Consider the following 17,251-nt stretch of genomic DNA (forward strand, 5'->3'; position numbering starts at 1 on the left):
CCACGTCAATCTAAGGGGTTTTGTCCCATTTAGCCGCATCCTCATCCTCAAAGGGGTACCTCCGCTTGGAGGATGATGGCAGCTGACCCTTCCTCTCCGGTTTCTTCCATTCCCTTTCTATCAGAGATTTAATCCGGTCATTGACCGGGAATGAGCGTCTCCTCCTTTGGTCTAAGCCCCCGAACATAACATCCTGGACTGTTCTGGGCACTTTGGTATCGGTAATACCCATAGTCCCTCTGACGGCTTTAACTAGTCTCTCAGTATTATCAACCGAAAAACAAGGTCTGCCCCCCCCATCATCATCCGAAGACGATGAGGAGTGATTAGAGGAGGAAGGCAGTTCTCTCGTAAAACGGGACTCCACTGATTCCTCTGATTCTGAAGAAACTAGTTTCCGCTTCTTCTTTTTGAGTGAGGTTAAGCCTCTTAAAGACTCTCTGACCTCTGTCTGGATTAGATCCTTTAATTCTAAAGAAAATCTGGGGGACTCCTCTGCAATGGTTTTCTGAATACAGTCTGAGCATAGGTTTTTGGCATAGGAGGTGGGAAGACCGATTTTGCATAAAGCACACTCCCTGTTTTTACTTTTAGCACTACACTTCTTCGCCTCCTGCCCCAAGAAATAAAAGGAGAAGAAGGAGGAAAAGAGAGAGAGAGAGAAGAGCACATTATTCAAGGTGAGACTTTCACGAAGATCACTCACCACACTGCCGTTCAGACTAGGGTACCGGAGGCGGTGGTTGCCGTTCACATGAGGGCTCCCATCTGGCGGAGGTGGACTGACGAAGTCTTTTCTGACCAGTCTTGCCGGAACTCGTACGCCCCTCACTGCTGTGACTTTGTCGATGGGAAGATTCCCGTTCCATTTGTTTGAGCTGCTTGCGCTGCTTTGATGGCTGTGGCTGCTGCTGTACTTCCTGTGGCGGTGACAGCTGCTGCCCAGGTGACTGCGGTTCCTCATTCATCATGGCGGGGATGCACACACCGCCATCCTGATTGCTCCCCATCCTTAAAAGCAGTAGGGCTCCACCTCCTTTAGGCTCCTCCCCTTCCGGCAGCGTGCTCATCTCAAATCTCTTTTTTTTTTTTTTAAATTTTAGCCAGCTGGCGCGCTACCCGCAGATCCACCTGCCTCTGCGCGTGCGCAGCCCAGCGGCACCCGGCGCGCTTGCAGCGGGATGACAGCTTCCCACCCGCGCATGCGCAGACCCGGTTTCCGGCGCACTCCGTGATAGGGTGCGTCAGCACCCCGCGCGTGCGCAGCCCGGACTTCCGGCGCGCTCCGTCACAGGGTGCGACGCGACCCCCACGTGCGCAGCCCGGAAGACCTGCCGGCCGGCGCGCTCAGTTCATCTTTGCGAGGCGCAGACCCGGCCGCAGGCCCCGGCGCACGCGGGGAGGAATCCAAAAAAAAAACAGCACCTCCTCCCCACACGCAGACCCGGGCAGCAGCCAGACGGGCTGGGAACAGGGACCATCTGCTGCTTCCACGGCCTCCAGGCCGCACCGTCCATAATCCAGGTACGTGAGGTACCACCTGGTGAGGCTCCCATCAGGGACAGGAACCAAAAACTGATGCGGAGGAGAGGTACCGCCTTTTTATTCAGTAGGTTCCTGTCCTTGGTGGGCGGATACCCTCTCTCAGGTGGTGCTGTCATGGGAGAAGGGGAAAATCAGCCAAGATATCAGTAAGAGAATTGTGGACTTGCACAAGTCTGGCTCATCCTTGGGTACAATTTCAAGATACCTGAAGGTGCCTCGCTCATCTGTACAAACAAGATGGGAATGTCCAGCCATCATACCGCTCAGGAAGGAGACGGGTTCTGTGTCCCAGAGATGAACGTGCTTTGGTCCGACATGTGTATATCAGTCCAAGGACAAAAGCAAAAGACCTTGTGAAGATAATGGCGTAAGCTGGTAAGATTATGCTAACACCCACAGTGAAACGAGTACTGTATCAACATGGGCTGAAAGCCCCTCTGCCTCGAAGAAGCCATTGCTCCAAAAGAAATATAAAAAAGCCAGATTAATGCTTGCAAATGCACACAGGAACAAAGACATAAATTTTAGGAGACAAGTCCTGTGGTCTGATGAAACTAAAATTAAACTTTTTGGGCATAATGACCATTGTTACGTTTGGAAGAAAAAGGGAGAAGCTTGGAAGCCTAAGAACACCATCCCAACTGTGAAACACGGGGGTGGCAGCATCATGTTGTGGGGTTGTTTTGCTACAGGAGGGACTGGTGCACTCCACAAAATAGATGGCATCATGAGAAAAGAAGATTTTGTGGCAATACTGAAGCAACATATCAAGACATCAGCCAGGAAGTTAAAGCTTGGGTGGAAATGGATCTTCCAAATGGACAATGACCCGAAGCATACTGCCAAAATGATAACAAAGTGGCTTAAGGATAACAAAGTCCATGTTTTGGAGTGGCCATCACAAAGCCCTCATCTCAATCCTATTGAACATTTATGGGCAAAGCTGAAAAGGCGGGTGCGAGCAAGGCGACCTGCAAACCTGGATCAGTTACACCAGTTTTGTCAGGAATGGACCCAAATTCCGAACAACTATTGTGAGAAGCTTGTGGAAGGATATCCCAAACATTTCACCCAAGTCATTGAGTTTAAGGGTAATGGTACCAAATACTAATGAAATGTATGTAAACTTGTGACTTTGCAGTAAGTAATAAAAATACCTTAAAACATTCTCTCTCTCTCATTATTCTGGCATTTGGCAAATATTAAAAATTATGGTAATCCTAATTGACCTAAAACGGGAAAGGTTTATTCTGATTTCATGTCAGGTATTGAGAAAAACATGCAGATGTGTCTTTTTATATAGTGTATGTAAACTTCTGGTTTCAACTGCATATTGCTATACCATGAGTCTTTTGTATGATGGGAATGACTCCAGACATATTCCTTCAATGAAAGGCACAAATATGATGATGCAAAAGGTTCATCATGGCTTTAATATAAGTCATAACCACTACAGGTTATCACGCCATAACATATACGGTATTGTGATGAGTTATCCATGCCGTGGCATTAGCCGACAGCTGTCTGTCCCCTCCATACATAGGCACACTCAGATCATGCATGTGTTTTAAATCAGGATAGTGGAGTAAGCACTAAATTTACTGATTTACAGGAATAAAACAGATAACAGTGCAGGAATAATCCCACACCGACATTAGTCTCTATGCATATATCAAGATGTATACAGAGCGGCATCTGTGTATACGGCCATTATCCAGCCTCCTATACACCTCCAGCAGTGCAGTAGTGCCGCCATTACCTTACCCCCCTCTAATGACAAAGAGATGACTCCTCATGATACAATATCTTTCCCAATCTATACAGCAAAGCTGGCAAGTCAGCAGCAAACCCTCGGAGCACAACAAGGATTGGCACTAGCCTGGATGACTGACGTAGGGACTGGGGTAAGACTACACATGGTCCTGTCACTTTATCTTACCATCTATTGACTCCAGTCTGGCTGGATTGGCGTACGGCTTAAGTTGGAAATCTTGGAACCATCTTGTGTCTATTTCATTGACACCTACAAAATCCAGAGCCTTTCCCTGAAGAAGAAAAAAAAAAAGAGCTGTCATTCTACAAAGAAGCAAAAAAATCAAAGGGGTAATCAGAGACTATTTTTTTTTATTATGGTTCTGAGAGCTAACAGGCAGGTAGTTGCTAACTACCTGCCTGTTGTACCCGGCACCGGCTCACAGCAGTCACTGACAGTGATTCAGCTGCTCCATGTCAACAGAGCAGCTCTTCTTCTCCCAGGCAGCTATGTTGTTGGGGTGTGAATGAAATCATGCTGACTGACTGTTGGCTCCCCGCAGTTAGGCCGCAGGGAGCCGGCGGTCAATCAGCATGACATCGGCAGTGACGCCCCATCAACAGAGCAGAGCGGAAGAGAAGCTGCTGCTCTGTCAACATGATGTTCACAAGTTGCATTTTTTTTCTTCACAGAGAAAACACAGTGTTTTACATTACCGGCAAAGTGAATGAGATTTCAGAAATCTGCTGCACATGCTATTTATTTATTTATTTTTTCCTTGCAGATTTGAACCATTGAAGCGTTTTCTCAAATCTGCAGGGTGTCAATTCTTTCAACCATTCAAATGAATGGGAATAAAACGCATATAAAAAAACGCACGTATTTCACGCAGTCTCTTTCCTGCCAACACTAGTTTTTGCAGCAGAATAATCCGCAGCAAATACTCAAGGTGTGCACATGTCTTTACACAGGTACTCGAGGAATAATGAGGCTTTCACTGTAACTATGCATTGCTTCTTCAGATGAGCCCCCTACCTAATTGATAGATTCGTTTTGCGGAATTATAGGATTAGTAGTGACACAAATATGTTACAGCCACTGTAAAAGGACGAGTTTCCCTCCAAAAATACCAGTTATTAATGCGGGAACTTTCCAACACCTCTATTGAGGTCCGATATTAATTATTACCGCCTCCCCCGGTCATGTGGGAGAGGACGATATGCCATCAATTTATGGGACATTTTCAGGCAGTAATATTGTACACGATTACAATACAAACCCCTGGGGAGGCCACTTGCAGATTGAAGGCTGAACTTGCAAGGTTGAAGGTCTGCAGGAAAGATTGTGCCGAGACCCCTGAAATGGAAAGACAATGTCACCACCTGCAAGTCCCACAGATGGAAGGAAACCACAATTCACCACAAACTGCTCTGTTCCTGTACAAGTCAGGGTCCGCGCACCTGGAGTTATATTGTGATGACGATATAGAAACAGATTCTGCTCCTAAATCCATATCTAAACCTGCTTCAAATACTCCTGGAATGAGCTTTGCTTTCTATGGATTTACATGGGAAAACCTGGTAATGCTGGAAACAGTTCGGCTTGAAAAAATTCTCCAAATAAGAACACTGAATCAATAAAAGCAGAAAAACAAAAAACACAGCAAAAAAAATAATTTTTGTAGTTTTTTTATGGCAGATTTTTCACACAAAATCAGCCTGCACCCTGCATAAAAAAATGTGAATTGTATACATCTCTTTTATGCACGGTGCAGGCCGGGTCCTCCAAGAGTGTTGGGGTAATGGGGGGAGGCTGGGTAGTGCGGGGAGGATGGGTAGTGCGGGGGGCGGATGGGTAATGGGGTAGCAGATAGGTAATGGGGGGGGCGGATGGGTAGTGCGGGGAGGCAGATGGGTAATGGGGTAGTAGATGGCCTGTGGGTGCACATATAGTATAAGCAGCTTGCCTGATGTAACAGTAGGGGTGTTGATAATGGGCTGTTATACGGACAGAGGAACCTCTCCCGTAATGGTGTGGATGACGCCCTATGCCGCCTGTGTGCTGTTAGGGTACTGGCAGCCGCCCCTGCATGTTTGCTGGGTTAGTAAAGGTTATTTATCAGTATTTTGCCCCTGTGCTGCCCCCGCCTCTATCATGGCGGACCCGCTGCTTCCTGTCTGGACATGGTGATATCAGTATGGCGGCTATCATTTCTCTTTTCCTGTGATGCCTTTTATTGATTTTTGTCCTTTTTTCAGTGAATTGCAGATTTTTCAGGCAGGAAAGCTCCATGTGAAAATATCCTTGAGCTCCGTTCACATGGGGCGTTTGTTGTGGATTATTCTGTCTAATAAATTTGTATCTAAGAAACATAAAAAGGACCTTTTTTAAGTCTTTTTAGTATCTGGTGGTTTTTCTCCTGTCATATTTGGAGCATTTTTTACAGCAGAAACGCCTGTACAGATATTGCTGAGGAGGACACACTGCCGACTTCACTTGGTCGCTGTAAAATGCATTGGCTTTACAAAAACTGCTGCATAAAGGTCCATGTGAACACTGTCATAGTCTCTGTCACGTTTAGCACACACGGTCCCTAAACCCCTTTAATACAGATAAAACAAAAGTCTCTTTTTTCCCTCATTTTCTACTCTGACTGTCCCTTTAATAATGGCACCAACTGTGTCTGACCTAACTCAGTGGTCTCCAGTCACTGTGAACTACAACTACCAGCATGCTCATCCAGTCACGTGTCAGCTCAGGTCCAATACAACAGCACAGGAGGCCGATCACATGACCCACTAGGTATCGACGGTCACATGACCAGAACCAACCTCTCACCTGCGGTAACGGCGCTGCACACGATCAGACAGCTGGGCTTGGTGAGCCGGTCTGTAGCTCCTCCACCGCCGCCGCCGCCGCCTCCGGTAGACCCTTGTTTCTTCATCATATCAAGGGTGAAACATCGGGTATCGCAGTACGCATGCGCAATAGGAGCTGTCAACCGCGACTTTGTCAATAAAGATTGTTGGAATGACACGCTGATGTGACGTCATGTTTGGGGGCGGATCCGAGCGCTGTTTCACATTGATCTGTCATTGGTGTGTGTAGCGGTGCAGTGAGCGGCCATACGGGGCTTACTAGTCAGTGGCCGCTGAGTGTCTGCCCTGCTGTCCATAGGGGGCAGTATGTTTATATATATATTTTATATGCACTAAAATAACACATTCAACGCCTGCAGTATACAGCCCAGAGCTGAACTCATTATAATACAATTTCAACTATGGATTGCTATAAAAGAGTAAAGCTATGTTCACACTAGGCGTTTTTTCAGAGTTTTTTTTATGCATTTTTTTTGCAAATTTTAAGCTGCGTTTCACAGTACCAGCAAAGTCTATGAGATTCCAGAAATCTTGTGCACACAGCTTCTTGTTTTTTGTTTCATCAGTATTTTGTGCTTTGCATGTTTTTTTGCACAACAGAGCATGTTGTGTTCCATCATTTTTGCAGCGTTTCTTCCAGCATTTTTGCAGCGTTTTTCACCCATTGAAAGTAATGGGCAGTGACAAAAACACAGGTATCAGGTTTTGCTGAGTTTTTTGTGCCGAAACCTGGTGAAGTGGAATAGGTAATTTTTTATTTTTTTTGTCACTGAACTTTATCAGCATGCATAAAGAGATAAATGGACAGTGAAAAAAATGCAGCGCAAAACGTGGAGCCAGAAACTTTACTGCCAAGAGTTCAGGTTTTGCTGCAGAAAAAAAACGCCTAGTGTGAACATACCCAAAGCAGATTTATACAAGAACAGTGAGCGTTAATACTCAGCAGTAAGTCGTATTCACACGTCCAGTATTTGGTCAGTATTTTACATCAGTATTTGTAAGCTAAAATCAGGAGTAGAACAATCAGAGGAAAAGTATAATAGAAACACATCACCACTTCTGTATTTATCACCCACTCCTGGTTTTGGTTTACAAACACTGAGGTAAAATACTGACCAAATACTCAACGTGTGAACGTGGCCTTAAAGCGCCTTTAGATACATGCCGTCAGTCTGGGGTATAACATCCCGATGACAGGTTCTCTTTGGCCATTACTGAAGTCAGTCTCTGGCTGCAGCATTTGGATGGTTGCACTCTGCTTCTGTGTGTAGCTGGACTTTGTAGGAGATGATCATTTTTAGGCCGGGTTCACACAAGCGTATGTTCTCTCCTGTTAGAGAATCGGGCTCATTATGCTAATGAAGTTTCATCTTCGTGTGATCCAATTCTCTTGCATGAGAGAATTGCAGCACAGATGCGGGAAGATGGAGAACAAAATTTCTCCAATTGACTCTGTCAGAGTACATAAGACTGCACTCGGATGATATCCGAGTGCAGTCCGCTGTTTCACTCGCACCAAATCCGATCATCAGATACACTCGATTGTTTTCTCATGCTGAATCGGCATAAGAAAAAAATTCCAGATCTGAACTGCCACATAGTATTGGGGCCGAGTGCTATGAGGAATTTTTATCAGATTCACTCATCCGATTTGTTCGCTTGTGTGAGCGAGCCCTTACTATGTGCTGAAATACTGGAGTATTACACTATATAATAGAAGTGGACAAAGTCCCCAAGAAGAACAATAAAAGTTTAAAAAAAAAAGTTATAAAATAAATCTATAAAACTTTTAATTCACCCTCCAAGAAGGAAAAGTTGCTGAATTATGGAAATTATGAATGGACAGATGTGTTACTGATGTGCAAATGATGAAAAAATGGAAACATCATTTCCAAAACATCTCTATTTATTCAGTCTGAAGTATGCGCACCACAGGCACAAATCCCGGCACTTATAGACTTGGCTGCTATCAATGAAATTGTTAATGGTTGTCTGAGGAATGTTCTGCTGCGCTGAATGCACTGGGGCAGATCATCAAGATCCGCTGCTGGCAGCTCCCTGTGCAATTGCCGACCAATGAAATCCCAGAGGTGCGGGATGGGAGACAAGTCTGGAGACGCTGCAGGCCATGGTAGCACGTTTAGGCCACGCAGGATGCTCATAGTAGCACAAGCAGCATGAAACCTGGCATTGTCATGTTGAAAAACATCTCTACCAAGCCTAAGGTGTCAATCAGTGTCTGGCTGTCTGCACAAATCGTCAGAATGCGTCAGAATTACATAGAGCTACTCTAATGATTACACCCATCAGTGTGTCTTAGGATGCAGTGATTGACAGCTCAGTTGTCCAGTCTGGTACAGGAGCGTGCTGAGCTGCCTGTGCAGTGATTAACAGCTCAGTTGTCCAGTCTGGTGCAGGTGGGTGCTGAGCTGCCTGTGCAGTGATTGACAGCTCAGTTGTCCAGTCTGGTGCAGGGGGGTGCTGAGCTGTCTGTGCAGTGATTGACAGTTCAGTTGTCCAGTTTGGTGCAGGGGGGTGCTGAGCTGCCTGTGCAGTGATTGACAGCTCAGTTGTCCAGTCTGGTGCAGGGGGGTGCTGAGCTGTCTGTGCAGTGATTGACAGTTCAGTTGTCCAGTTTGGTGCAGGGGGGTGCTGAGCTGCCTGTGCAGTGATTGACAGCTCAGTTGTCCAGTCTGGTGCAGGGGGATGCTGAGCTGCCTGTGCAGTAATTGACAGCTCAGTTGTCCAGTCTAGTGCAGGGGCGTGCTGAGCTGTCTGTGCAGTGATTGACAGCTCAGTTGTCCAGTCTGGTGCAGGGGGGTGCTGAGCTGTCTGTGCAGTGATTGACAGCTCAGTTGTCCAGTCTGGTGCAGGGGGTGCTGAGCTGTCTGTGCAGTGATTGACAGCTCAGTTGTCCAGTCTGGTGCAGGGGGATGCTGAGCTGCCTGTGCAGTAATTGACAGCTCAGTTGTCCAGTCTAGTGCAGGGGCGTGCTGAGCTGTCTGTGCAGTGATTGACAGCTCAGTTGTCCAGTCTGGTGCAGGGGGGTGCTGAGCTGTCTGTGCAGTGATTGACAGCTCAGTTGTCCAGTCTGGTGCAGGGGGGTGCTGAGCTGTCTGTGCAGTGATTGACAGCTCAGTTGTCCAGTCTGGTGCAGGGGGGTGCTGAGCTGCCTGTGCAGTGATTGACAGCTCAGTTGTCCAGTCTAGTGCAGGGGCGTGCTGAGCTGTCTGTGTTTTTACTGACAGCTCAGCTGTCCAATCTGAGACTGAGAGAGAGCTCTCACCAGATGCTCCATATTCCCTTGATTGTTCAACTATTTAACTGAGCTGGCAGTCCCAGATAGCTGCCAGCCATAACTTCAGCTCTGTGTGATTGTTTTCCCTGTGCCTAGTGATCTATCGCGGCCTGACCTTGGACCTCGTTCTGACCATCCATTTGTCTAACCCTTTTGCTCTGATCCACTATCCTCCTGGTATTTTGACCTCGTACCGATACCCGACTACAACTTTTTCTCTTCCCTCTGTTTATGACGTACCCTCCTGGCTATTGACCTCGAACTCTCTGACTATCCTGACTCACGGCTTGTCCGTGAGAAGTGACTCAGCGTCACAGCTTCAAGCCAGATGTCCAGGTGATCCATTAACGTCACACCAGTGTTTTTAAAGGCTATATGGTGCAGAGCTAGGTGGCAATGGATCCAGGAAGGGAGGTCTATCCTCTTCGCCGATTAGTCCTGCTTTTGTCTTGGAAGCAATGATTGACAAAATGATGGTACCAACAAAAAACTGCAGCTCACCAAACAAACAAATATCACTCTCACAGGTCCATTGGTGGAAAATTGGAAAAAGTTACGTCTCAGAAAATTACAACGCAAATCACTGGAAAAATAATGTTGCCAGATCATTTTTACAGCATAATGAACACCGTAAAAATAAATCAGTGGTCAGGTGACTGGTTGTCGTGATGTCATCTGTTCAGGTCTGGCGTAGACACCATTGGAGTGAATTTTTAAAAGAAATTGGAAAACTTTTTAAAAACAATTATTACATTTTTGCACCATAAAGACAACTTTCTACCTTCAAAATTCAACCTTATTATAAAATTTGGCCCCTGTAACAAACATATTTAGTGAAATGTACAGTCAAAGGGGGAAAAAACAGCAATAGACAAATCCCTCATACATTTGATGCATTTTTGGCAAAAATGAAAATCTCACTACAAGAAGAGTAAACACAGACCAGCATTGACCAGCCATATGCGGTGCTGGAGTGGTGGGGGATTTAAAGTATCAGTTATTGTTATTTTTTTGTATTTTTATTTAATTTGCTGCTGTTTGAAAACCTTTTAAATGGAATCTATCAGCAGGCTTTAGCTATGTAATCTTAGATCCGCATGAAAGAGACAGAGACCCTGATTCCTGCGATGTGTCACTTACTGGGCTGTGTGTTGCTGTTTCAGTAAAATCAGTGTTTTCTCAACAGATTATCACTACAGGACTAGTTATCTCAAGCCTAATAGTCGATTGCTGTGTGTAACCACCCCCACTACTGATTGGCTGCTTCCTGCCTACACACAGTCAGTGCATAGCAGCCAATCAGTGATGTGGGCCGGGTTATACACAGCTCAGCATTCAGAGCACTGCTAGACCTGCAGCAGATAAAACCGTGATTGTATCAAAATGTCAGCATATAGAACAGGAAGGGACATCGCTGGAATCAGGGTCTCAGCCCCTACATCATCCTGTTCTCAGATGACATAGCAAAAAGCTGCTGATGGGTTAACTTTATCATTTTTGGACAACCCTTTGTATATGTAAGCATGATGAATGTTATAGCAAATGGTTCCTAGAAGACTCTATTTACTAACACTTCCCTTTCATTTACAAATAAGAATAAAGTAACAAAGGTACAGTAGGGTTCCTGTATGTGTCAGTGCTCTATACATGGCCAGATGATAATTATATATGGGAAGCCATGTACCTCTGTACTGAGCCAGCACCTGAGATAAATCCAGGACTCTCCCGACGCCATTCAGTGTTATATTTAGTGCTCAGCTTGTTTATTCAGCGAGTTTATATATTCACAGTTTATAAGATGAGAAAACGCTTGAGTCTCAATTACCCCTGAGAACAGCTCTTGAATCACCATTAAACATTAACCTTTTGTACCAAGCAAGTAGTCAGGCTGAGACGCTGCATGCATCCGTGGTACTAATGTTCTCATTAAAGTGCCAGAAACATTTCGCTATATAATGTTGTGTTCAAATTGCGTTCAAAGTTTCCATCGGAGGTTTACGCCAGGAGGATTTCCAGCCACATGCCACCATATAGGCAGATAAAACCGAAAGCAATGAAATGGAGAATAAGTTGGTGTATATGCAATGTGTCGGCGCATGTTCACACTGGCCACTAAACAGAAACAAATGAACATATACCCTGCTATAAGTAAGAAGAAATAGTGCATATAAATAAATGGGATAGTTAGTAAACACTGTTTTTGATCAAAAAAGCGTAAAAGTCATCCCACCAGCGCGAAGGTGTACCCAGCCTGGATGCTCCTAACCTCTAGTATTAAAACCTTACCATGTGTCAAAGTGACGTCAAAATAAAGGCCGAGCAGGACCCGGGCCCAACTATAGACACCCAGCAGTGGGAAGCTATATAACTGTAATGCCCAGGTCATAAAAGGGAGGCCATAATAATTACTATGACTTATAAAGCACCAATTGAACTCTGTATATAATCTGTACACAGTAAACTCCAAAGCTCCCCCTGGTGGTAGCTGCAGGCAGAGCAAACGTTAACTTTTCATTTTATAGTTAGGAAAGGGAGGCATGTCATTTGGTGATGTTTCAGAAAAATACCTCAATAAAGATATAATATGATGTTATCTCGTCTTAGAACTCTGCATTGTGTCATTCCTCCTGTCAATCCATTAATAAATTTGATAACCGGCGTTACCATTTCCCTTGTGTAGTGTTTCCCACATAGGCTAATTTGTGTTGACATCGTCAGACTGTATAGAGACATACAGTATCTCAGAAATATGGAATGCTGACCCATGTGTCATTGTAGTCATACATTTCCAGGAGGAATAAGAGGAATAACACAAAACAGAGTTATAAGAAAAATTGCCCTTGAATTGTTATTTCATAGAAATAAAATGTTTTAATAAAACTGACATGTCAGGAGAGCAGACAGAGCCAGGGTTTAATCAGTTATCGCATGAGAAAACAACACAGAGGCAGGAATTTACAGAGATAATATTGGCAATAATTGGAAATATTTTACATCGGGTGGGTTTTCCAGCATCTCCAAATGTATGAGGGCAGGTACAGATGGCTGTAGATTCCCTTATCCAAGAGAATTGGGTCAATTATGCAAATAACACTCTGATCTGAGTGACATCATAGTGTGATCCTATTCTGTCAGATAAGAAGAAGATGGAGAAAAAAAAATTCTCCATCTTCTTCATTGTGTCAGTCCGTGGAACTCAGACTGCACTCAGATGTCATCTGAGTGGAGTCTGATGGTTTCCATGGGCTTATTGACTTGCATGGCCGAGTGCAATCCAAATATCGGATCAAAGTTGGGCATGCAGCGATTTACTTTTCATTGGTCTGGTGCAGGCCAAGGAAAAAATGTAACATATTTGTAGCACCCTGAGGATTCGGCTGCTACAGGGGTATTGCACCTCAACCCAGAGGTGTGGTATTCCACTCCCAGGTAAGGATGGAGTGTGGAGCTGAGCTCAGAAGGCTGCATGCACTACACACATCCCATTTCCGGAGGGCAGACCAACGGTACTCCCACTTAGAAATGTGCAGGTACGATCGAGTCTGTCCTTGGCTGGAGTGGGAGGGGGGTGGACCATCCCAGTAGTGTAGGGGCAGATAGGGGGAGCAGTCTGGGTAGTGCTAGGAGCTCATTGGGTGCTGGTCACCTGAGCTCACACATAGAGGGAGTATATAAGGTGGGCACCATCTTAGGACAGGGTCTTTGCAGAGGAGTCTTTTGTAGAAGGCTGGTCAGTCAGCCACGGTCAGTCTGTGAGACGTCAGTCAGTCTGTCAGTCTTTTGTCAGAGCAGAGCAGAGGAAGAAAGCAGAGGAGCAGAGCAGCCCCAGGCCCAGAGTGAGAGAGGAGAGAACGAAAGACCCAGAGGGGGAGAAAGAAGGAACTCTGAGAGCCCAAATACAACCACAGGGTGAAGAGTTGGCAACAGGGTACCGGATCCCAAACTGGTGGGGGCTACAGCATACCTCAGCCAGAGACCGGAGGCCGTGGGCAGCATCTGCCACGGCCACCCACCAAATCCACCCGGAAGGCAGACCACGCGTAGGGTCAGGGAACCCAGAGTCAAGGGTTACCAACAGAAGGCCCGAGGGAGCCGGACATAGGTGGATCCCTGGTGGGGAAGGCCAGAGACGAGGACAGGACAGAAAGGGAGCTCAGAACCACACTCCAGAACTACTTGGGGGTTGGCCGAGTCCAGGACCTGGTGGACGCAGCACGGCTCGGGTGGTCACTCAAGGCCGGAGTGACCGGAACATCTGCGGTAAGTAAAGAACCCTGAACTGCACAACCCGACTCTGACTCTCATTACCATCATCCCTGCACTTCCACAACCACCATCCTCTGCACCTGACCCCCTGAGGCTATACCCCTCCCGTTGGGGGTTATACTACCTAAGCTGCACAAACACCATCAGCCTCAGTGGACCCTGCTGCAGCGGCGGCCGTAGTGACCGCAATTCAACGGGTGGCGTAGTCGACATAAAGAACTTTAGTAACATCAGTAAGGACTGCCACACACTGAGCTTGACACCCTGGGCACGGACCGGGTCACAGCCACTCGGAGACTACAACCCCCATCTGATCCGGCTCCGGGTATCCCCAACAACACTGGCCCAGGGGGCGCGTCAACTTTGGCGTAGTCGGCAGGATTACGTGCCCGCAACAACCGGGTACTGCGTGGCTGAAGAAAAGTACATCGTTACCTTAAAAAGAAGTCTCCTGCCGGTTCCGGAGGGTCCCCGCCATCGGGCCCCATCACAGGTCGTTTCCCGCCGGTTGTCCGCCATTTGCAGCTTTTTCCCGCCATCCATGGAGTTTCCCGCCACTGGGAGACGATTCCCGCCATTTCCGAAGATTTCCCGCCTTGGAAGAGCGGACGCCATTATGGGCGTGCCAGAGGGTGGCAAGAGGCCACCTCCCATCGTGGGCCAGGTCGAAGAATGGCGCCAAAAGCGGAAACCGCGCCCACCAACAGAGACTGTGATGCTGGAAGTGTCCATCAGCGTAAGAGAACTGCCCCTGGAACTGACAATCACTAAGTTGCCCCGGGACCACCCTCGATGTGGGCGGAGACAGAAGAAGAGAACAAAGATGGGTGTCGCCTGGAGCAGTCTGGAGAGAGCGCACCCGGAGACAAGACGTCTGGAAGAGAGTCCAGAAAGAGCCTACCCGGAGATGGAGGGAGAGCCAGGCAGCACCGACCCAGTGGTCAGGAGCCTGATGCGGGCCGCCACTCCAGGCAGCACCGACCCAGTGGTCAGGAGCCTGTTGCCGGTCGCCACTCCAGAAGGCCTGCTGGAGACAACGAAAGGAGAGCAGAGCAGCACCGACCCGTTGGTCAGGAGCCTGCTAGAAGCAATGACCCCACTAGGCTTAGTGGAGGTCCTGGCACAGCTCCCCCGAGATCGGGAGTGTGCACAGACTGCGCTGGAGGGCCTCGCACGGAGGATGGCCCGGGTGCAGCGAGAGACGTTAGCGGAGTGGAGCCGAGAGATGGCCCAGCAGACAAGAACCCGTCAGCGGAGCACGCCACCCGAGACGAGGAGACAGACCGCCTCTGAGGATGGCGCAGGAGGACTGAAGGCCGGAGACGGCGCCGAGAAGGGAGCCGAACGAATGGAGGCAGGTAAAGGGGACGTCACTACCCCGAGCCGGGAAACCGCGTGCCTGCCCCAGCTCCCCGTCGCAGAGCCCGAAGTACCCCCTGCCGTGCCCGTCGCTGCAACGTCACCGCCGCAGACTAGGCCTCAAACAGAAGCCGCGACCCCTGTGACGTCACACGCCTCGACCCCGAGCGTGGCCAAGCAGGAAATACCACCGGCCTGGTCGCAAGGCCTAGTACACCCGGGCGCCGCCATTCCAACAGCGCCCCCTACCTCCGCGGAGCCACCGGCCTGGCCGCAGGGCCGAGTAACCACGGGCGCCGCCGTTCTTACGGTGCCCTTTTCCTTTAGCGTGCCCCAAGCCTGGTCGCAAGGCCTGGTCAACCCGGGCGCCGCTACCACCACGGCGCCCATAACACCTAAAGTACCGCACCTGGGTGAGGACCTGTTCGCCCAGCATACGTGCCCGGATGGGCAGCCCTTCGTATGGCCCCAGGAATACATCCAGCTGGAGCTGCAAAAAGCAAGGGCCATGTGCGAACCCCTGATCCCGGCTCCAAAGCCCATAAAGAGGATCTCGCCCCCGCTAGAGGAGGCACAGTTTGAGTGGGACCCCACCGGAGAAGATCTCATGGGGTTCACTCAGGAGACCCGGGCAGCTGCAGCGGAGCGTGCAGAGTGCTGCCGGCAGCAGCTCGAGGTCTTTGAGAGGGAGCGGAGAGAGAGGCGGGTCCGGGAACAACAAGCCCAAATAAAGAGCGCGGAGCAGAAGAGCCGGGCCAGGAGGAGTCCCCGTGCAGCTCATGGTCCCCCTTCCACCGGGACTGTGATCAAGTTTAATATGCAGCACGGGTGGGGCTTCATCCGAGATCACCGCACCCCAGGCGACGTCTTCGTGACAAGAAGAGACGTTGAGTCCCACCTACCGGAGGGACACAGAGGTCGTGACCTGTATTTAGGGGACGAGGTCACCTTCACCCGGCACAAGTGTGCCAAAGGACCCTACGCCCTCCATGTGCATCGCCTGACGGAGGAGGAGCTGCGGTGTGAGGAGGAGCAAGAGGACCCGGACGGGTCTGAAACTGAAACCAACCAATAAGAAAGAGCAGGAGGACGCCGTCGTTGAAGTACGGTAGAGAGAGACTGTATAAAGTTGCCCGTCGGGGTACCAAGAACTGTTACTTAGTTAAAATATAGTCCCCGTTGGGACCAGCCAAGAGTGAACTGTTAACCCCGTGTATCCCTATTCCCACTGACCGAGGACTGAGAGCGGTCAATCCTCCCTAATACCTGGCCGAGGACTGAGAGCGGCCATATCCCCTTGTATATAGTTGCGCTTCCTAAAGCGCCCCCTACCGGTTTTATAGAGAACTGTTTTATTCCAAGAGAGACTGTCGCACTTTACCCGGTCACAAGTTGCACCGTGACCGGAGGAACCAGAAGATAAGAAAGTTTATATGAAAAGTTTATGCTGATATATATATGATGTTTTATTATGTTGTTTATGCAAAAATTGTATGTTTTGGTGTTTTTTATATCTTACAGCCCGAGGACGTGCTGTGATTTACCAGGGGGGAATGTAGCACCCTGAGGATTCGGCTGCTACAGGGGTATTGCACCTCAACCCAGAGGTGTGGTATTCCACTCCCGGGTAAGGATGGAGTGTGGAGCTGAGCTCAGAAGACTGCATGCACTACACACATCCCATTTCCGGAGGGCAGACCAACGGTACTCCCACTTAGAAATGTGCAGGTACGATCGAGTCTGTCCTTGGCTGGAGTGGGAGGGGGGTGGACCATCCCAGTAGTGTAGGGGCAGATAGGGGGAGCAGTCTGGGTAGTGCTAGGAGCTCATTGGGTGCTGGTCACCTGAGCTCACACATAGAGGGAGTATATAAGGTGGGCACCATCTTAGGACAGGGTCTTTGCAGAGGAGTCTTTTGTAGAAGGCTGGTCAGTCAGCCACGGTCAGTCTGTGAGACGTCAGTCAGTCTGTCAGTCTTTTGTCAGAGCAGAGCAGAGGAAGAAAGCAGAGGAGCAGAGCAGCCCCAGGCCCAGAGTGAGAGAGGAGAGAACGAAAGACCCAGAGGGGGAGAAAGAAGGAACTCTGAGAGCCCAAATACAACCACAGGGTGAAGAGTTGGCAACAGGGTACCGGATCCCAAACTGGTGGGGG

General features: G+C 48.4%; 1 protein-coding gene across 1 annotated transcript in view; it reads right to left on the reverse strand.

Moving 5' to 3' along the window:
- The window catches only part of GATD1 (glutamine amidotransferase class 1 domain containing 1), a 31,614-nt gene extending 25,294 nt beyond the window's left edge, over window positions 1–6,320 (reverse strand). Inside the window, exons 1-3 of the mRNA XM_073658671.1 lie at window positions 6,137–6,320; window positions 4,578–4,654; window positions 3,485–3,590 (exon numbers count right to left, since the gene is read on the reverse strand). Coding sequence (XP_073514772.1) covers window positions 3,485–3,590; window positions 4,578–4,654; window positions 6,137–6,245 — 292 coding nt within the window. The 5' untranslated portion in view covers window positions 6,246–6,320. The remainder of the gene's footprint in view (window positions 1–3,484; window positions 3,591–4,577; window positions 4,655–6,136) is intronic.
- Window positions 6,321–17,251: the final 10,931 nt, after the last annotated feature.

Source organism: Phyllobates terribilis, unplaced genomic scaffold, assembly GCF_046119375.1.
Source record: "Phyllobates terribilis strain yellow unplaced genomic scaffold, ASM4611937v1 Scaffold_13__5_contigs__length_258822181, whole genome shotgun sequence".
Classification (NCBI taxonomy): domain Eukaryota; kingdom Metazoa; phylum Chordata; class Amphibia; order Anura; family Dendrobatidae; genus Phyllobates; species Phyllobates terribilis.